The sequence below is a fragment of the Erinaceus europaeus genome, chromosome 2 (genome assembly GCF_950295315.1).
Source record: "Erinaceus europaeus chromosome 2, mEriEur2.1, whole genome shotgun sequence".
Taxonomy (NCBI): domain Eukaryota; kingdom Metazoa; phylum Chordata; class Mammalia; order Eulipotyphla; family Erinaceidae; genus Erinaceus; species Erinaceus europaeus.
Genome location: NC_080163.1, coordinates 65059980 through 65081302, shown reverse-complemented (window position 1 = coordinate 65081302; position 21323 = coordinate 65059980). Strand labels below are relative to the sequence as shown.

The window sequence follows — 21323 nt, the reverse complement described above, 5'->3', positions numbered from 1 at the left end:
TACCGTCTGCAGGTAGAGGATCTCTCTCCTATCAGTCTGTTCCCACTCTGGATGTTAGGGACAACAGGTTAGGTCCCTTGCTCAGAACTTGTTTTGGGGACATTTCATCATTGCCTGCCTGGTGGCCAGGCCCCAGGGCGGGGGCGGATATGTGTGTGTGTGTGTGTGTTGGGAATTGCCAGGTTCTGCCCCTTAAAGTCTGGGAACTGGTGGAGGCGGCACCCTAGTTGAGAGAAAAGTGTTGATCGTTTTAGGGCTGTTGATCCAGAGTAAAAGGTTGGAAAAGTCAGGGGTGAGGAAAGCAAGATGAGTAGACCTCTATGGCGAGCTGAGCTCGGACGATTTTTCCTTCTGTGGCTGCTGCTGCTACCAGTGACCAGGGTGGATGCTCGACGATCCCGGCCCTCGCTGCTCTGCCCAGCGGTCTGCGAGCCTACGCGCTGCCCGCCGCTGCCCACCTGCTCCGGAGGGATGAAGCCGGTGCTCGACCGCTGCCGCTGCTGCGGGGTCTGTGCCGCGGCGGAGGGCGAGGCCTGCGGCGGGGCTCTGGGCCGGCCCTGCGCACCCGGGCTGCAGTGCGGCGCGCCATTCACCCCGCAGCGCCTGGGCGGTGGCCGGCTCGGCACCTGTGGCTGTCCCGCCACCGGGCCCGCGGTGTGCGGCAGCGATGGGCGCACCTACGCGAGCCTGTGCGCGCTCCGCGCCGAGAACCGCGCAGCGCGCCTCCGAGGCGCACTCCCGGCCGTGCCGGTGCAGAAAGGGGACTGTGCAGACCCAGGTGAGCCCCAGCGCTCCTAGAACTTTTCCCTTCCCTTCCCCTTCTCTTCTTTCCTTTTTCTTTGTCTCTTTTCTTTTTTCATCTCTTTTTCTTTTCTTATGTTTATTGGATAGAGACAGAGAAATTGAGGGGGTGCGAGAGAGAGAGAGACAGACATCGACATCTATAGCGCTGCTTTGCCACTTAAAAGCTTTCCCCTTGCAGGTGCAGACTGGGTGGGGTGGGATGGGGTCCTTGAACCTGGATCCTAGTGCATTGTAACGTGAATTTAACCGGATGTGCCACTGCCCCTCCCTTTATTTTCCTCTTTTCTCCTGTCCTTTTCTTTCGTTGTTGTCTTCCCCCTCCTCTTCTCTCCTACTCTTCCTCCTTTTCTTCTTCCTCTTAGAATTATTTAACTTCAGAGAGAGAGAGAGAGAAGAGGAGAGGAGAGGACCAGAGTATTACTCTGGCACATGCCATGCCAGAAATTGAACTCAGAACTTAATAATTTTTATTTGCCATGGCACCAACTCCCAGCCCCCCCCCCCCCGTTCTCTCTCTCTTTTTAAAGAATTCATTTATTCATGAGAAAGGAGAGAGAGAGGAAGAACCAGACATCACTATGGTATGTGTGCTGCCAGGGATTGAACTTGGGACCTCATGGTTGAGAATCCAGTGCTTTAGCCACTGTGCCACCTCACAGTCCACTCTTTTCTCTTCTTTTCTTTTCTTTTCTTTTCTTTCTTGTCTCCAAAGTTATCGCACGGGCTTTGTGCTGGCACTACAAATCCACTGCCCCTAGAAGCCTTTTTTTTTTTTTGAGAAAGATACAAACCTGTAGACCTGCTTCACCATTTGGGGAGAGGGGGTGGTAAAGGCTCGAACCAGAATAGAATCCTTGCATGGGTCTTTGCACTTGGTACTACATGGTAACTTAACACGAAGCTCCTCTGCCCCCCCCCCTTTTTTTTTTTTTTTTTTACCAGAGCACTAGCCTTCTCTGGCTTATGGTGATGCAGGGGGTTGAACCTGGGATTTTGGAGCCTCAGGCATGAAAGTCTCCTTGAATCTTCTTAAATAATGAATTCACAGTTGTGTGGTTGACAGGGCTCTTTCCTGCTCCATTCGCCCAGGCATTCAACTCCTCCATTCTGATTTCTTTTCCTCCTTAAGTGGGTGTCTATACTGGTACCCAGGGTGGATTCTTCCTGATTTTTCTCTCCACACCTGTTGAGCAATGTCTTCACTTTCAACTCTCTCCCTCTCCCCAAATGGAAAGACAAGTCTGGTTTCATCAAAGGATATGCTCAGGTGATCAGGTGATCATAGTTTATGCTCAGGCAGAAGTCAGGTTGAGAGAGGGAAGGAAAAATAGAGCTTGGGGAATGGAGGCGAGATGGGGTGGGGGTGGGATAGAGGGAGTCTGAGATCGGAGTCAAGATGCCTGGTTTGGTCAGGGAAGGAAAGTCCCACTGTGTTCCTGGGATGGAGCTTTTCTTCACAGGGACCAGGAGTGCAGGCCAGCTCAGAAGCAAGTACAACTTCATTGCAACAGTGGTGGAGAAGGTGGCACCGTCTGTGGTTCACTTACAGCTGTTCCACAGGTAAAGGAAGAGAACATCCAAGAGGGTTGACTGTTTCTGAGCTTCTCCTTTCAACTGGCCTGGTGCTAATTTGCAAGTAGAACTGTTAATAATTGTTAAGACTGCTAGGAGGGAATTCTCATTCAAAGAGGGTGAATATCTGTGCAACATCGCTTAGCCAAAGAAAGGGCCAGAGGTGATGGGATTCCCACTTCCTACTGTGAGCAGCTCCTCAGCACGAAAAGCTGGGTATTTTCCTCCCCTTCATCTCCCACAAACAAGATTTCTTGTCACTGATGATGAGACAGCTCACCTGAATAGTGTTCTGCTTGGCCATGTGTGTGACCCAGATTTGAGCCTGCTCCCACTGCATTGAAGGAGGCTTTAGTGCTTTGTTCTTTCTGCCTGTCTTTCAATAATAAAAATAAAAAGATTTTAGCAGTCTGGGAGATAGTGCAGTGGACAAAGCATTGGACTCTCAAGTATGAAGTTTCAAATTCAATACTCAGCAGCACATGTACCAGAGTGATGCTCTGGTTCTCTTTATCTCCTCCTATTTCTCTCATAAATTTTTAAAGAAAAGTTTGAAATCAGATGTAAAAGCCAGAAGACATCTTTTTTTTAGAAGTATTTTATTTATTGATTGTATTTATTGGCTAGAGACAGACAGAAATTGAGGTGAAAGAGAGAAAGAGATAGAGAGAAAAAAGAGAGAGACCTGAAGCACTGCTCTGCCTCTTGCAGAGGAGGGGCAAGGATTTGAACCTGGGTCCCTATGCATTATAACATGTGCTCATACAGATGCACAACTGCCTGGCCCCCCAGAACACATCTATTTTTTTTTAATGATTTTTTATATTTATTTATTTTCCCTTTTAGTGCCCTTGTTGTTTTTTCATTGTTGTAGTTATTATTATTGTTGTCATCATTATTAGATAGGACAGAGAGAAGTGGAGAGAGGAGGGAAGACAGAGAGGGGGAGAGAAAGATAGACACCTGTAGACCTGCTTCACCGCCTGTGAAGCGACTCCCCTGCAGGTGGGGAGCCAGGGGCTCGAACTGGGATCCTTAAGCCGGTGCTTGTGTTTTGTGTCATGTGCACTTAACCCGTTGCACTACCTCCTGGAACCCCCTACATCTCTTTTATGGAAACAAAGTCTAAACCAGATTTCAAGGAGTCCCTCCCTGCTAGGGCCATTGATAATGTAGCACTAAGTCTATCTACATTTGTCCATAGTATTACATGATTACTGTGGGGGCCTCTCTGAAGCAATGAAGAAAAGAGCTTCAAAAGGAAAGGAGAGTTGAAATCAGATCTCAAGTTATGTATACATGAAATGGTCAGGGCATTTGCAATCCAGTTTTTCATATGCAATCCAGTTTTACAAGAAGAGAGTGGAAATACCAATGAGGAGTAGAAATGTCTTGAGAATCTAAGAGTGGAGATTTAATTCATGAATGTATGGTCCTGGTGTTTGTAGACAGTGGTGGAGTCTTTGTCTTTTCTGACCTCAGATCATGCTGTTGTCTTATTGAGCTAGGTCACCTCTCAGTGGCAAGGACATTCCTGCATCTAGTGGTTCTGGATTCATAGTATCTGAGGATGGCCTGGTTGTCACCAATGCTCACGTCCTCACCAACCGGCAGCGGATCCTGGTGGAACTCCAGAGTGGAGTCCAGTATGAAGCTGTGGTCAAGGATATTGATCATAAATTGGATCTTGCATTGATAAAGATTGAGCCCAAGGTGAGTATGAAAGTTCCAAATCACAGTCTGCATATTTGGGTTGTTTTTTTTTTCATCAATTTGCTGGTGTTTTTTTTCCCCATATCATATCTGGGTATCTGGGGTTTTTGTTGTTTTTTAATTTGGTATACCCCTCCCTCCTTCCCTCTCTCACCTTCCTTCCATTCTTTTTTCTTTTCAACTGTAAAGCTAAACATAAACATTTTATTTATCTATTTTACAAGCCATTAAAAATTGTGATTAATAGTGGTTTACGAGATTGTAAGCTTACAGGGTATAGTTCCATGTTGCACTCACCACTAAAGTTCTGTGCTCCCCACCCTCCCAATAATAACTAACTGCCATAATTCTCACAGAGTCTTAGAGACAGTTTACTAAGTTTCTTTTTGTTTGTTTGTTTTGTTTTGCCAAATTGTGGTTTAGTTCTCTAGAGTCCACATGAGTGAAACCATCTGGTAGTTGTCTTTTACCTCTTTACTTACTTTAATGAGCCTAATCATGTAATCATGCCTAGTTCCATCCATTTTACCCACAGGACATAATGTCAACTTTTTTTTTTTTAATTGCAGAGTTGTATTTCATACACTCGGTATATACTCTTTAATTTCTCTTTCATTCTTTTCTTCACCTAGCTTTTGCTTAGTTTCTTCCATGACACCCTTTATTTTTTTTAACTTTATTTTGATGAGAGAGATAAAGTGAGGGGGAGTGAGAGGGAGAAGGAGAAGGAGAGGAAGAAGAAAGGAGAGGAGAAGGAAGGAAGAAAGAGAGAGAGAGACCACTGCTCAGCTCTGGCTTTTGGTGGTACTGGGGATTGAATTTGGTACCTCAGATTCTCAGGCATGAAAGTTTTTTGCAGAACCATCATAATGTCTCCCCAGCCCTGTTTGCATATCCTTAACAATTTCCATTTACTATCCAGAAAGCCGTTTTCCTTCTTCATCTTTCTCAACAGATGCTGCTTCTGGGATCCTTATTTCTGTGCTTGTTGTAGAATACCAGGGACAACCTCAGTGGATTAAAAATTACTAAGCAAGACTCTGCAGGCCTTGCTGCACAAAGTATATTCTAGCATATTAATACCACTGGGTAAAATACAGCGGGTGAAAGAAAATAAAAATAAAATATAGCAGGGGGAAGCAGCATAACAGTTACACAAAAAGCTTTCATGCCTGACCTCCAAGGTCCCATGTTCAGTCCCCAGCACCAGCATAAGCCAGAGCTGAGCAGTGCTCTGGTCTTTCTCTCCTTCTCTGACAGTGGTGCATACATTATAGTGCAGAGGATCTAAGTCCCTGGCCCCACCTGCAGGGGGAAAGCTTCATGAATGATTAAGCAATGCTACATGTCTCTCACTCACTCTCTCTTCCTCCCATCTCAATTTCTCTCTGTCTCTATCAAAAATAAACAAAAACATTAAAAAAGGTAGAAATACAGAATCTCAGACCTCACCCAGGTCTACTGTATCAGCATCTTTATTTAAATCATGCCAGTAACTAAAGTTGAAGAACTGCTCTGGGTGTTTTTTTTTTTTTTTTCTTTCTGTGTATGGCTTATTACTTTTGTGAACCTTTTGTCTGGAAATGATGCTAAATAAATTGCTAATGTTCACTTATATTTATCAGTTACATCACAGGTTTAGTTACTACAATTTCAAAACAGCAACTTTTCTACTGGAGAGATGATCCTGGTCATCTCAAGTGAGATGTTGCTGGTCGTTAGAATTTGAGGAAGAAGCTTTAAGGCATCTGTGGAATCCATGTGGTGGGTTGTTTTGGGACTATGAATGCCAAAATGAGAGACTTGAGTTCTACATAGTGTACGCAGGTCGTGATTGATTGTCTTCTGGATTTGTTCTTCACCCCTCTGTCCTTTCCATCCCGCTTTGCCCCTGTGCAGGATGACCTTCCGGTATTGCTGCTGGGAAGATCATCTGACCTGCGGGCTGGAGAGTTTGTGGTAGCCTTGGGCAGCCCGTTTTCTCTTCAGAACACAGTCACTGCAGGAATTGTCAGCACTACACAGCGAGGGGGCAAAGAATTGGGTCTCAAAGATTCGGACATGGACTATATTCAGACTGATGCTATTATTAATGTAAGTTGCTACAGGGAAGGTCAGAATTAGCCCCTGAGGTTACAGGGTGATGAGAAGGACATTTCAGAGCGCCACCTTTTCTCTCTGGCCACTTAGGAATGCCCAGAGTTTAGTTCAAATTTCAGTAGATTCATGAAATGCCACAGGGTCCCTCATGTTTGCTGTGACACTTGGCTTCCATTATGCTGAGTGGTCTTAGACTTCAGTATCACCACTGCTGTAGAAGGTGGTGAACCTCGACTGTTCTTTACTCACTTTGACGTTAGCCCTGGTGACAATAAGAGGTACAATTTTACTTGCTTTGGGGGGTGGGCAGGGGCTCCCTAAAGCAGGTAGCTTTAGGTAAACCTTCTTTTTAGGAACTATGCATACATGGCAAGGAGGAAAATATTGACTGCTTTTTCAAATTTTGATTTCAGCATGGGAATTCTGGGGGGCCACTAGTGAACTTGGTAAGTGGCTACTTTTCCCCCTAATTTTCAAAAACTTTGTAAATTCCATGACAACAGTTTTGTATATCACTCTTGTAGAGGTTATTGTATTGTGCTTTTTCTGTTATTGCCTTTGTTGGTCTGCTTCTAAATTCTGCTTCTAAGACCGCTTCTGTTGCATTGCTTGACGCTGTGGTCTATTTACATAATCGTTGTTTTCATTGGTTTAATCCCCACTGGTTCACACGCTTTTTCCTTCTCCCCAACCCCTATCCTACGTACATCTTCTGACCTGACACTTCCACCTCAGGAGATAAATAGGACAGAATTGTGATTAGAGATTAGATTGTTGAACTGCATCCCCACTCGTCAATAAAGATCGAACTGCATTCCCGCTCATGAACTGCGTTCCCAGCTCAGCCATGAGTCCCTGGTCGTCTCTCTCCTGCCCTCGAAACTAGCATGGCATCAGGCACCCGAATAGGGACCAGCAGCCTTATCTGTAAACAGAAAGAAATTTGGTTATCTATGATGGATTTTATCTTATTGGCATGTGATCTCATACAGTGTAATTTAGCAAGGTTAATAATGAACTTAAGCTAGACAAATAACTCCTCAGCAGAAATTTGCATGTATAGTCTTTTCTGCTATCCATTTGCTCTATATGGTAACATCCATATAGAGTATATATATTGTATTTATTTCCTTTATTTTTTTAGAAAAAAAAAGAAAGAGAGTGTACAGAGAGAAAGATGCAGAGAGGAAACTAGAGTACTGCTCAGCTTTGGCTTATGTTGGTGCTGGAGACTGAACATGGGATCTTGGAGCCTCAGGCATGAAAGTCTTTTGTGTAACTGTTATGCTGTTTCCCCCTGCTGTTTTTTTTTTTGTTGTTGTTTTTTACCTTGCTATATCCTAATTCTAAAGGACTAACTTTACTTCTTCCTCTTGTTTCTTTTGGTACAATCTGACAATTGAATGATGTGTCTATCTTTACCAGGATGGTGATGTGATTGGCATAAATACACTGAAAGTGACTGCAGGAATCTCCTTTGCAATTCCCTCAGATAGAATTCGACAGTTCTTGGCCGACTATCATGAACGCCAGTTGAAAGGTAAGGGGAGTTAAGATTTTTCCTTCACCTCTTGTGTTTTCCAGATGTATGTAGGCTATTATGGAGATAGCCATTTGAATTTTGTAGAACACTGAGCCATTGGTTCCCCTTATTATTATTATTTTTGTCACTTGGGGCTCAGTGCTTGTGCAAAGATTTTACTGCTCCCAGAGGCCACTTAATTTTTTTTTTTTAATATAGGGTGAAAGACAGAAAGAAGCAGGGAGAGAAGGAAAGGTAAAGGAAGAAGGAGGTAGAAAGAAGGAGAGATAACATGTAGAACTTCTCCACCACTTGTGAAGCTTCTCCCTTGCAGGTGTCTTGAACCCAGGTTCCTGCACATGTAATACTTGTGCTCGACCAGGTGCCCCACCTTTACTGTGGTGGTTTGAGTGGTAGTACTGCAGAACTGGACATAAAATCAGGCATTTGTTGTACCTAGAAGTATTTGGATTAAACTGCTGTGGAAAGGAGGCCCATGGGCTAGAGGTGGGTGAGAGTGTTTGTGCTCATGATAATAGTCTTGTAGGCATGTACTTCATGGCAGATAACTGTTTGAACAGGCAGTTGTAACAGTAGGATATTCCATGACCTGTTAGTCTTTTATGCTCTGCCAAAAGGAAAGAAGTTATTAGTAATGCATTCTGATTTTCCTCTCCAGGAAAGACACTTACACAGAAAAAATATCTGGGTTTGAGAATGCTGTCCCTCACTATGAAGTAAGTATGTGTTTGAGTATATTTGGGTCTTTTGGAGAGGGGGTGGTACAAGTCAAAGCTGGATATTTTAATGAGATTTATTTTATAATTTAAAAATTTCAAAAATACTTTATTAAGTTATTTATTGGATAGAGACATAGAGAGGTCAAGAGGGAAGGGGAAGGGGGACCAGGCGGTAGCGCAGCAGGGTAAATACACATGGCGTGAGCGCAAGGACCGGTGTAAGGTTCCCGGTTCTGGCCCCTGGCTCCCCACCTCCAAGGGCGGTGTTTGCCTCACAAGCAGTGAAGCAGGTCTGCTGGTGTCTATCTTTCTCTTCCCCTCCTCTCTCCATTTCTCTCTGTCCTATTCAAGATCAACAGCTATAACAACAGTAACAACAACGGCAACAAAAATGGGAAAAATGGCCTCCAGGAGCAGTGTATTCATAGTGCAGGCACCAAGCCTCAGCAATAACCCTGGAAACAAACAAGCAAACAAAAAAAAAATAAAAGGGAAGGAGAAGATAGAGAGAGAGACACCTACAGTCTTACTTTACCACTTGTGAAACTTTCCCCCTGCAGGTAGGGACTGGGGGCTTAGAACCAGGGTCCTTGGGCATTATAACCGCTCAACCAAGTGTGCCACCACCTGACTCCAAGATTTATTTTTATGTATTTCATATCAGAGAGTTTTTTTTAATTGAAAAAGAGTATTGAGGGCATCATTCCAGTACACAGTCACTGGGTATCAAACCAGGAGCCTTAGGCATGAGAGTCATGTGATCTCTCAGTTGAGTTACATTCCTATATGCAAAGCTGGGCATTTTTAATAGGGAAGTTAAAGCATTTGGAGTGCAGTACCTCAGTGATTTAAGGCAGTACTTGTCACAGAGTGGGGACCTTCCTCAGCCTGCATCAGCACTCACTGTACTTTTCAGTAGATTTGACCCCTGGAACATGGATTTGAACTGAATGGGCTCATTTATATGTTGAGTTTTCTTACCAGCAGGCAATGTAAATGTATGATATAATGACAGTAGAATATTATAAACATACTTTAACTCCTTAATGACTTTTCTAGTAACATTTATTTTCTCTAGCTTACTTTATGGAAAGAATACAGTATGTAACATACAAAATGTGTGGTAAGGGCCAGTGAGATAGCTGACCTGGAAGAACATGTGTTTTGCCAGTTCTATGGCATTTGGTTGATCCTGGAGGAAACTTTGGTATCTCTCTGCCCCATCATTGCTTCTATCTGAAAAAGTTGGGAGTAGATAGCATAATGGTTATGCAAAGAGACTCTCATGCCTGAGGCTCCAAAATCCCATGTTCAATCTTCTGCACCACCAGAAGCCAGAGTTGAGCAGTGCTCTGGTGAAAAACAAACAAAAAAAAACAAGTTGGTCTGGAGTGGTGAAGCCCATGATAACAACAACAACAGTAATAGCAGCAGCAACAACAACAACAACAACATACACACACACACACACACACACACACACTACTTTTTTTATTTTATTGGTCAGGTTTCTAAGCAACAGCCATCTAGTCACAATTGTTTTCTGGGGTGTCAAAATTTACAAGGGGATTTTGACTGCATGGGTGTAGTGTGGGTTTGAACCCTTATGACCCAAATTATTCAAGGGTCAATGAAGTTTATTTCACTTTGATTATGCTTTATAATGTACAGTGGCTCTAGGGTTTGGTATAGAGACGCAGACTACCTCCAGGATAAAATAATTGTGACTGATACAGTGAAACTTTCTTTTCTTTCCTTTTCTTTTTATTAACCAGAGTATCACCCAGCTCTCGCTTATAGTGGTGTCTAGGGTTGAACCTGGGACCTTGTAGGCTCAGATACAAGTCTTTTGAATAATATTATGCTATCTATCTGGCCCTAATGGAATTCTTTTTCTCTCTTTTTTAAAATTTTTTGCCACCAGAGTTATTGCTAGAGCTTTCCTGCATGACAACTCAACTACTCTTGGTGGCCATTCCCTCCTCCCCTTTCCCTTTCTGATACAGAGAAAAATAGGGAGAAAGGGAGAGAGAGATAGACCTGCTGTACTGCTCCATCATTTCCCCTTATGAAGCTTCCCCCCACAAGTGGGGGCCAGGAACTTGAACCTGGGTCCTTGTGCACTGTAATTGTGTGCCTGATCCCATGGTGGTCCATCCCCCCCTTCCTCCCCTTTCTTCTTTTTGACAGAGAGTGAGAGAGATATAGAAGAGAGACAGATAAAGAGACACACCTACAGCTTTGCTTCATTGCTTATGAAGCTTCCCCTTTGCAGATGGGGGCCAGGGGATCAAACCTGGTTCCTCTTTGCATAGTAATGTATGTGCTCTACTGGTAAGCACTGAGTAGAACAGAAAACCTACTGAAACTGGAAACTTTGACCTGAATTCTGGACATTTATTATGCTTTTCAGCCATGTTAAATGACAAAGCTCCAACAGAGTTAAAAATCTAATTGACATCATGAGATAATTCATGAATCAGGGCAGCTGATCTAGCAAGTACAAAAGAATTCCAAAAAGCTCCAAAGAGGGGAAAAAACTTATAGGAACAAAGAAGTTATAAATGAAGGGGACAAAAATCAGGCTTAGGTAATCTACCTACCAGGCTGGAGATTCCAGCTAGATCAATTAACAGTAAATTCTTAGGAGAGGTGGTAATTGCAATTAGTTTAGGCATTATGGCTTGAGGGGCTTAGGACAAGTGATTGCATTTTTGAGCTTGTATGGAAAATCTCTTCTCACTTTTCTCAGCCTTCTTCAGGAAATGAAAAGACAGGATCCAGACTTCCCTGATGTTAGTTCTGGGGTTTTTGTGTATGAAGTAATTCAAGGAACAGCTGCGGAAAGGTAAGGGAGGCTCAGGCCTTTGCCATTGTTTTCACTAGATGTGTGTCATGATAAATGTGCACAGAATCTAGACCTGCACTGTTCGGTACAGTGGCCTCACCCACACATGCCTAGTGGACTCCATTCGGTCTAGGAGCATAGGGTATCCTTGGTTAGAAGCTTCTCTCATCAAGAATTTTATAAATGTCCTGCTTTATTTGTTTATTCCTTTATTCATTTTGCCTGCCCTTCAGAGTCCCTATAGAAAATTCTGCTGACAATATCCCCTGTAATTCTTGTTGTAATTTAACTTAAAAAAAAGGGGGGGGGTGGTTTACAGGCTGTGTTATAACTAGAGACTTAAAAGGGGCTTAGGACTTCAGAGCTTAAGGATTCACAGCAGGGAGCTGGATCCGGGTTTAAACAACAGGTTTTATTAGGATGAAACAGGTAAAAAGGCAAAATAAGCAATTATCATCAGGGGTTAAGAGTATGCTAAGTCCATAAAGTCTGAGGATAGTTACCAAAAGTTTAGTTCCATAAGATAAACAATTATCAGCCGAAGTAGCAATTATCAGCTGAGGTATAGGTTGCTCATGGCTGGAAGAGTCTTAAAAGAGCTTACCCGCTAGTAAAGTCACACGTTTAGTTCCCAGGAGAAGTAGCCATGGCGGATACCTGAAGCATCTTCGTTGAGGTACTTCTGACCAGGAGAAGAAACAGCAGCCAAAAGAGAGCCAGCTGTTCCAGGTCCATGCTTTTATACATTCCCGTCTCTGTGTGTCCCGCCTCAGGCTGACGTCATTCCTATGCTAACAGTCCCAAACTCCTGTTGGGGGTCACAACAGATACTTTGTTTTTCTCTTGTAGCCTTCAGGATCTTTTTCTTGTTCTTTGTTTTTGTAAATTTAATTATTATATATCTTGGTGTATACATATTTGGGTTTGTGTGACACTGTATTTCCTGGATTCCCCTTTATTAAGCTGAGGGTTAAGTGCACACACTACAGTGCACAAGGACCTGGGTTCAAGCCCCTGTCCCCACCTGCAGGGGGGAAGCTTCACAAGTGGTGAATCAGGGCTGCAGGTTTCTCTCTGTCTCTCCTCTCCTCTCAATTTCTCTGTCTCTATCCAATAATAAATAAATAAATAAAATTTTAAATGCAATATTTTAATACAATAAAAATTGATGACAGGTGTCTTGTGAAAGCAACATAGTGGTGTTAGGTTAGCATATTTTTTTTTCTTTTGTGAACTTAGTTTATAGTGGAGAACTTATCCCTTCCCCTACTTCCCTAGAATCTTTTCTTTTGATATAATACATCTTGTCCAGTCCACATTTCACTTGTTCCTGTCCTCTCTTTCCCCACATATTAAGTCCTGCTATAAGTGAGATCTTTGGCATTTATCCTCCTTTTGGCTTATCTCACTTAACATGTATCTTTAAGTTTCATCCAAGATGATACAAAGGAGATGACCTCATCACTTTTGACAGCTGAGTAGTATTTCATCATAGATATATATACCACAATTTTTTTAGCCACTCATCTGATGTTGGATATATGGGTTGCTTCCAGGTTCTGGCAATTAAAAATTGTGCTGCTATGAACATAGGTATACACAGATCTCTTCTGAGAGGTGTTTCTGTTTCCTCTGGGTAAATCCCCAGAAGAGGAATTGCTGGGTTGTAGGGTAGGTTCATTTCTTGTGTGCTGAGAAGTCTCCAGACTGCTTTTCACAATGCACTCTCACCAACAGTGCAGAAGTGCCCCCTTTTCCCCACATCCTCTCCAACATTTGCCATTTCTGGTGAATGCCATTTTTACAAGTGTAAAGTAGTATCTCATTGATACCTTTATTTGCATTTCTCTGATGATCAGTGAGTTTGAGCACCTTCTCATATATCAGCCCTCTGAATTTCTTCCTCAGTGAAATTTCTGTTCATGACCTTGCCCCATTTTTTTTTTTTTTGACAAGATAGTAGGATAAGAGGGGTACAATTCCATATAGTTCCCATCACCAGAGTTTTGTATCCCATCCCCTCCACTGACAGTTTCCCTACTCTTTATCTCTCTGGGAGTATGGATCAAAGATCTCTATGGGCTACAGAAGGTGGGAGTTATGGCTTCTGTAATTGCTTCTCCACTGGACATGGGCGATGACAGACCAATCCATATTCACCTCCTGTTTATATCTTTCCCTAGTGGGGTAGGGCTCTGGAGAGGTGGGGTTCCAGGACACATTGGTGGGGTAATCTGCCTAGGGATGTCAGGTTGCTCATCTTATTTTCTTTCTTCTTTCCCTTTTTTTTTTTTTTTAAAGTATTTATTTATTCATGAGAAAGATAGGAGCGAGAGAAAGATCTAGACATCACTCTGGTACATGTGTTGCCGGTGAATGAACTCAGGACCTCATGCTTGAGAGTCTAATGCTCTATCCACTATGCCACCTGTGGACCACCTCATCCCTTTCTTCTAATGGAGCTGTTTGTGTTTTTGGTGTTACGCTTGCTGAGGTCTTTATTTATGTATTTTGATTATTAGTCCTTTGTCTGAGGTGTTTTGTGTAAAGATCTTCTCCCATGATGTGGGGTGTCTTCCTGTTTGGGTGCTGATAACCCTTTGCTGTGCAAAAGCTTTTCAGTTTGATGTAGTCCTATTGGTTTATTTTTGCTTTTGTTTTCTTTGTTGTTAGATTGGAATCCTTGAAGGCTTTTGAAACAGAGGTTGTGAAGAGTCTTGCTAATGTTTTCTTCTATGTATTTGATAGTTTCTGGCCTAATATCCATGTCTTTAATCCACTTAAGAGTTGACTTCTGTTCTTGGTGATATGTGATGGTACAATTTCATTCGTTCTGTGTTTCAATCCAATTTTCCCAACATCATTGTTGTAAAGACTCTCTTGGGAGTCAGGCGGTAGCACAGTGGGTTAAGTGCACATGGAGCAAAGCTCAAGGACCAGTGTAATGATCCTGGTTCGAGCCCCTGGCTCGCCACCTGCAGGGGGGGGTCACTTCACAAGCAGTAAAGCAGGTCTGCACGTGTCTTTCTCCCACTCTGTTTCCCCTCCTCTCTCCGTTTCTCTCTGTCCTATCCAACAACAACGACATCAATAACAACAACAGCAACAAAAGGGAATAAATAAATATTAAAAAAAAAAAAAAAGACTCTCCTTTCAGGGCTTCTGTCTTGACCTCTTGGTGGTAAAAAAGTTTTCTGTTTCCCAATTATGATTTGTTTTTTCAGTGGTTTGTACTGGGGAGGGGGTCCTTTCCTTGATGAACTTCTCTCTGCTAGAATAATTTCTTTTTCTTTCTTTCTTCCTTTTTTGTGTTGGAACTGCTTACTTTTCTGGGGATAATTAGTTTCTTTAAGTTTGGCTAAGAAAAGACTTTGACTGTAGGCCCTCTGCAATGTCTTTGTATTTGTATGTGTGTGTCTATGTTGGGGGGAGGGGGAGTAGCTTTGATGGACTGGCAGTTGTCTTCCTAAAGGTAGTTATTATTTATTAGCAAATGAGGTTGTTTCTAGTGAATTTCAGTGAGTTATGAGTATAAAATACCTATTAGTAATTTAAAAGACATTATGTTTTAGAAGATATTTTAGACAGAGCTGGGTGGTGGCGCACCTGGTTGAGTGCTCATATTACAATGCTCAAGGACCCGGGTTCAAGCCCCCAGTCCCTACTGCAGCGGTAAAGCTTCAGGAGTGGTGAAGCAGGGCTTCAGGTGTCTCTCTGTGTTTCTCCCTCTCTATTGCCTCCTTCTCTCTTGATTTCTGGCTGTTTCTAGCCAATAAATAAAGATAATAAAAAAATTTTAAAAACTTAAAATAAAAAAGGTATTTTAGATATATTGAAATTAATTTTTTTTTTTCTCCAGCATTATCGCTGGGGCTGGGTGCCTGCACTATGAATCTACTGTTTTTGTCGGCCATTTTTAAAAAAATTATTAGATAAGACAGAGAGAAATTGAGAGAGGGGGAGATAGAGGAGAGAGAAAGATAGACACCTGCTGACCTGCTTCACTGCTTGTGAAGCAACCCCTCTGAGGTATGGTGCCAGAGATTTGAACCAGTATCCTTGCGCAGGTCCTTGTGCTTGGTACTATGTGCTCTTAACCTGATGCGCTTAACCTGGTATGCTACTGCCCTTGCTATTTCCCTTGAAATTAATTATATATATATATTTTAAATGTAGCTGCTAGAAAAATTTAAATCACTAATGGCTTGTCTTACATTTCTACTGCATGTGCTGAGGACTTACCCTTGTGAACTTATAAATTTTGGGGGGGAGGGGCTAAGAGAGGGGAGGGAGAGTCCTCTGTAGCTTAAGCACTGATGATATGAGCTAATAGTATAGGTTTAAAATTAATCTTTATAGGAATTCCCAAACCAACCCTTTGATATCTTAGCTAATAACAATGAAAAGAATCCAATGTTTAAAGTTTAAGCAAATATGTTAGGCCCTTTAGAACCCTTTTCTCTTTAAACTCTGACTGGCAGCATCAGAAGACAGAATCAAGACCATTTTGTCAGCAAAGTGAAGACTAGAGTAGGTCTCTGAAGATTCTCCAATTGATTTACTCTTGTTTTGAAACATTTATACTAATAACTGAGGGAGGGGATAACTTGTGGCACAATGATTTTTCTGGGTTTCTCTCTGATACTTCTTTAATATTGCTCTTTTACTGTTTTCATTTGTTTTTTTACATAGTTCATTTGGCTTAGATTATGGCAACTCTTTTAGTAGGGGGAAGAAATCATAGGGTACTAACTGTTCAGAATAGCTAGGTTCAACTCTCATAGATTTTTCTAGACTTTCTGAGTTCCTGCATCTCTGACTTCAGGTTCAAGGCCAAAGTTACTTTTTTTCTGGTTTCCAGATCCTAGCTTCTCAAAATGTGGACTTTGGACTAGTAGTAGTAACATGAGATGGAACATAGAAAAATAAATAAATAAAAGCAAACCATGTCCTGAATCCCAATCTGCATTATAAACAAGATTACCATGCACAGTAAAACGTGGCGTTTCCTGTTTACTTGAAGTCACTGATAAACTGAAAATCTGATCTAGTCTTCCTGACTCTACTTACTTAGAATTTTACTCATTTAATTCTTGGGGCCAGGTGGTGGTGGTGGACCTGGTAAAGCACCCATTACAATGTACAAGGACCTGAGTAGAATTCCTATTCCCCACCTATAGGGGGAAGCTTCATGAAGGTGAAGCAGTGCTATAAGTGTCTCTCCCCTTCTCTATCTCTCCCTTCCCTCTTGATTTCTTTCTGTCTCTATCCACTAACTAAATAAAAAAAAATTTAAGAAAGCCAGATAAAATTATCAGAATAACAATAGACAGTATGTTAATTATAATGTCAGGCACCACTTTAAGTGTTTTTTTTACCTACTTGTTTGAACCCCCTGTTATATCTTGATAAGGATACTGTTAGAGAGGAAACAGCTATGGTACAGAGTTAGTTAGTTCAAGAATTACATAGCCAGCCAGCAGTCAGGGATATGGGAACCTAGTTTAACACCTGTATTATTCTGTGTTTGTGGCTGCTGCTCTTGTTTCTGAGAGGCAAAGGGACTAAGTAGCAAGAGATGGGTTTTCAAGTCTGAAAGACCCAAGTTAAGTCCTACTTTAACTTCTTACTAGTTGTGGGACATGAGAAAGGTTATCTGTCCTAGCTGACCTTCATTTCCTCATGTTGGTGGATAGTTTACAAAACTCAGTAATAATTTGCACCTTCCTTTTTTTTTTTTTTTTTTTACAGAATGACCATGACTTAAATTTGGTATGCACTGTCTCTGTTATCCTCTTCAGTTCAACTTATTTTGAACTTTCCCTTGGAAGATTTCTCTAACATTCTCTTACTTTAAATTTCCTGAAGATTTTTCATTTTTTCTTCCTCTTCTTCCTTTCTCCTCCTCCTTTTTTAAATAAACTCCACATATCTTGGTGATACTCCCACATCATTCTTCCATGGACTTACCATTTCTCTTAAATGGTGTTTCCTGGAGTCATTTAAGTTAATATTCCTCGAATTTATTTTTAACTTCCGTGCAAGTCAGTAACATGGATTTATTTGACATGTAAGTGGCAGGATTTGGAGCTGGTTTTTGTTTCTAGAATATGTTCTTTTTAAAAGATTTATTTATTTAATATTTATTTTTTCCCTTTTGTTGCCCTTGTTTTATTGTTGTAGTCATTATTGTTGTTGTTATTGATGTTGTCGTTGAATAGGACAGAGAGAAATGGAGAGAGGAGGGGATGACAGAGAGGGGGAGAGAAAGACAGACATCTGCAGACCTGCTTCACTGCCTATGAAGCGACTCCCCTGCAGATGGAAAGCTGGGCCTCGAACCGGGATTTTTGAGTTGGTCCTTGTGCTTCATGCCACTTGTGCTCAACTCACAGCACAACTGCCTGACTCCCAAGATGTATTTATTTTTATGAGTGAGAGAGAAAGAGCAAGAAAGACAGGCTAGAGAACCATTCCACTATGGCATTATACATATGGGCCAGGGATAAAAACTGAACCTTGAACTTTATACATACAAGTCCAGTACCTTGCTCAATGAGTTACTTACCTGACCACTAGAACATATATTCTAAGTGAAATAAATGTTGGAGCCTAAATATAATTACAACTTTGGGGAAAGGTAGCGCAGAATTAGAAATTTAAATATTTAACTTGGAAGAATGATCAGTTTTTTTTTTTTTGCTTGTTTTTTTTTTTTTACTTACTAGAAGTAGAGCTTGTCTTGATTCAGCATACTCTACAGCTCCATAAACTGAGTGAAGATGGGGCGGGTGGATGGACTGTCAAAATCAAGCTTGTTTTGGTGCAACTGTCTGCGGAAAGATATATTATTTGGGCTTTTCAGTTTACTGATAAGACTTGGAATATGCTTGAGGTTAGTAGAGGTTAGAGACTAACAGAAATGAAAAGCTGAACTTTCTTTCAAACTAAACCTAATACATGGGAGAAAAAGCACTTACATTATTCTGATAGAATATCAATCTCTTCCAGTTCAGTGACTGTCACAAAGTGATTTTGTAGCACATCTAGCATAGTCCTTATGTTTAATATGAGCAAAATAGTATTGCTATAAAAGATAGACAGTTGATTCTGGCTAAGTAAAACCCACTCCCTCCCTCCTTTAAAATTTTTTTATTTATAAAAAGGAAACATTGATAAAACCATAGGATAAGAAGGGTACAACTCTACACAATTCCCACCACTAGAACTCCGTATCTCATCCCCTCCGCTGATAGAATTCCGATTCTTTATCCCTCTGGGAGTATGGACCCAAGGTCATTATGGGGTGGAGAAGGGGGAAGGTCTGGCTTCTGTAACTGCTTTCCCGCCAAACATGGTCATTGACAGGTTGATATCTACTCCCAGCCTATCTCTGTCTTTCCCTAGTGGGGCAGGGCTCTGGGGAAGCGGGGTTCCAGGACACATTGGTTGTTCAATTGTGTCAACAACAATTGGGTTGTCTGTTCAGGGATGTCTGGTTGGCATCATGGTAAGTAAAACCCTTTTAATTACGTGGCCTTTTCCCTCCTCTTCTTCCAAGCTCTGGATTGAGAGATCATGATGTAATTGTCAGCATAAATGGGCAACCTGTTTCCACCACAACGGATGTTATTGATGCTGTTAAAGACAATGAATTCCTTTCCATCATGGTTCGTCGGGGAAGTAAAACTTTGATTTTGACAGTCACACCTGAAATAATCAATTAAGTATCTTACTTTAAAGAGAAATTATCTAAGAAAGCCAAAACTCTATTCCTGGTTTGTACTGAAGACATGTCAAAGATAAGGGGTTTCAGGACCCTTATAAAAAAAATGTTTTCACACACACACACACACACACACACACACACACACACACACTTACACACTTTAGGGACATTTCGGTTATGGGTGCTATACTGTGGCTAAGAAGCAAATAGGAGGCCAGGGTATCAACCTGACAAGATAGGAAGCACTACAGCCATACAACCCTGAATGCATTTGATCTCATTCAAAGATAGGAAACAAGTGAAAAAACATGCAGTTTCTAACTTAACAAAACATGCCACTTCACTATTTAGTAATGCCTAGTCACAGACCAGACATAACACACAATAGGTCTATTTTCTAAATAGTAAAGAACAATCTGAATTCAGGGTACAAAGGAAATAAACACTTAAATAATCTCTTTATTCAGTTTTTTAGGTTGTGTCATATTTGGCCAGAGCTTGTGGGCAAAAAAGGATGGAGATCCTTTAAAAGTCAAATTGAAACTGATAACTGCATATTATCATAGAGGAAAATTAAAGATTCTTAGCTTATCATTGTACAGTGGGGAATTTTTTGGCTTTGTAGACAAGGGATATTTTCTATAAAACAGCTATTTCAATAACTTAAAAACTTTAACCTTTTTACCCCAACTTTTTTTCTTGATATCACTAATGATTTTAAGTATAAAAGCTGCCAAGGATTTTTTTTTTCATTTTTAAAAGGAGATAACTTTTTAAAGGATTAGTAAAATCATTTAAAGCAATTAAAAAAATTGTGATATGACAATTCCTGACTTCAGGTTACATTATAAAGCAATAGTAGCTAAAATAGTATAGTATTGGAACAAAAATGGACATATGGACCAATGGAATAGGATAGAGAGCCCAGAACTAAACCCACACATGTATAGGCACATTCTATATGATAAAGGGGCCAAAACAGCCCAATGGGGAAAAGAAAGTCTCTGTAACAAATGGCATTGGGTGAACTGGACAACCACATGCAGAAAAATGAAACTAGACCATCACCTAACACCATGCACCAAAATTAACTCAAAATGGATAAAAGATCTGGATATTAGACCTGAAACTATAAAATACACAGAAGAATACATTGATGAAGCATTTAAGAACCTTCAATAATGGTGTATTTGGAGACTCCAACCCATAGGCAATGGAAACAAAAACAAGAATGAACAAATGGGACTATATCAAATTGAAAAGCTTCTACACATCAGAAGAAAATTCCGTAAGAATAAACAGGAAACCCAGCAAATGGAAAAAGACATTTTCGTACTACACTTCAGACAAGTGGTTAATATCAAACATCTATAAAGAACTCTACAGCTCAATAAAAAGAACAGCTCAATAAAAGTGGGCAGAAGATATGAATGGGTGGTTCTCTAGAGATACACATGTCCCCAGACATACACAGAAATGTTCCAATTCACACATCCTTAGAGAAATGCAAATGAAAAAACTACACTGAGATTCCACCTCACACATGTGAGAATGGGCACCACCAATAAAACAAGAGAAGATAAATGTTGGACAGGATGTGGAGAGAGAGGAACTCTACTACATTGCTGGTGGGAGTGCAAATTTGTGCAGTCATTAAGGAGAACAATATGGAGAATCCTTAAACACAAATGGAAATATGCTCCAGCAATTTCACTACTAAGCATATACTCAAAAGATATAAAACTGATTTGAAGGGAAGTATGCACCCTTTATGTTCACAGTGGCTTTATTCCCAGCAGCAAAAACTTGGGAGACAACCAAAATGCCCTTTGACAAGTGACTAGATAAAAATGTTATGGGACATATATTTAATGGAGTATTACTCAGCAATAAAAAAGAATATAGGCTAAAGTGTTTGGAATTTGAGATGATTTTGCTTAGAAGCAAGTAAGGAGGTGAAAGACAACTACAGAAATGGTGTCACTTATACACAGAATATAGAGAACTGAACATACAAATTTGAGAAAAAAAGTCAATCTATATCTAAGGCTGTGGGAGAACTATAGTAGTTATCTATAGGGGTGGAAATGGGGACATAGACCTTTGGTGATGGGAGTGGTAAGAAAAAAAAACTATATTGTAAACCACTAAGAAGAAAAAAAAAAAAGGAAGAAAAAGAAATAGAATGGTGGCCTAGGAGGTGACACAGTGGCCAGATAATTAGGTTTGGAAGCATGAGTCTTGAGTATCCTATCCAGTACTGTATGTGCCAGAGTGATTCCCTTTCTATTGTGT

General features: G+C 41.1%; 1 protein-coding gene and 1 long non-coding RNA gene across 3 annotated transcripts; one reads left to right on the top strand and one right to left on the bottom strand.

Annotated features, from left to right (window-relative positions):
- The first annotated feature begins 58 nt into the window (after positions 1-58).
- HTRA4 (HtrA serine peptidase 4) lies at positions 59-21315 on the top strand. Of its 2 annotated transcripts, XM_007516724.2 has the most exons (9): positions 59-778; positions 2265-2364; positions 3885-4089; positions 5989-6183; positions 6603-6635; positions 7615-7729; positions 8391-8448; positions 11204-11299; positions 18861-21315. In XM_007516724.2, exons 1-9 carry the CDS (start codon positions 307-309, stop codon positions 19024-19026), a joined length of 1440 nt encoding a protein of 479 aa, XP_007516786.1. In that variant the 5' UTR covers positions 59-306; the 3' UTR covers positions 19027-21315. The 2 variants fall into 2 exon arrangements, with proteins under 2 accessions (XP_007516786.1, XP_060038323.1); XM_060182340.1 differs by lacking the exons at positions 5989-6183; positions 6603-6635.
- LOC132535644 (uncharacterized) lies at positions 9499-18862 on the bottom strand. Its single transcript, XR_009547369.1, has 2 exons — positions 18025-18862; positions 9499-9803 (listed from the first exon to the last, which is right to left on the bottom strand). It is a non-coding gene; the product is annotated as an uncharacterized LOC132535644 (long non-coding RNA).
- Positions 21316-21323: the final 8 nt, after the last annotated feature.

Coding starts and splice junctions, on each gene's coding strand:
- HTRA4 (XM_007516724.2), top strand. CDS start 307: ATGAGTAGACCTCTATGGCGAGCTGAGCTCGGACGATTTTTCCTTCTG. Junction 2,365..3,884: donor CACTTACAGCTGTTCCACAG/GTAAAGGAAGAG, acceptor TTATTGAGCTAG/GTCACCTCTCAGTGGCAAGG. Junction 8,449..11,203: donor ATGCTGTCCCTCACTATGAA/GTAAGTATGTGT, acceptor CACTTTTCTCAG/CCTTCTTCAGGAAATGAAAA.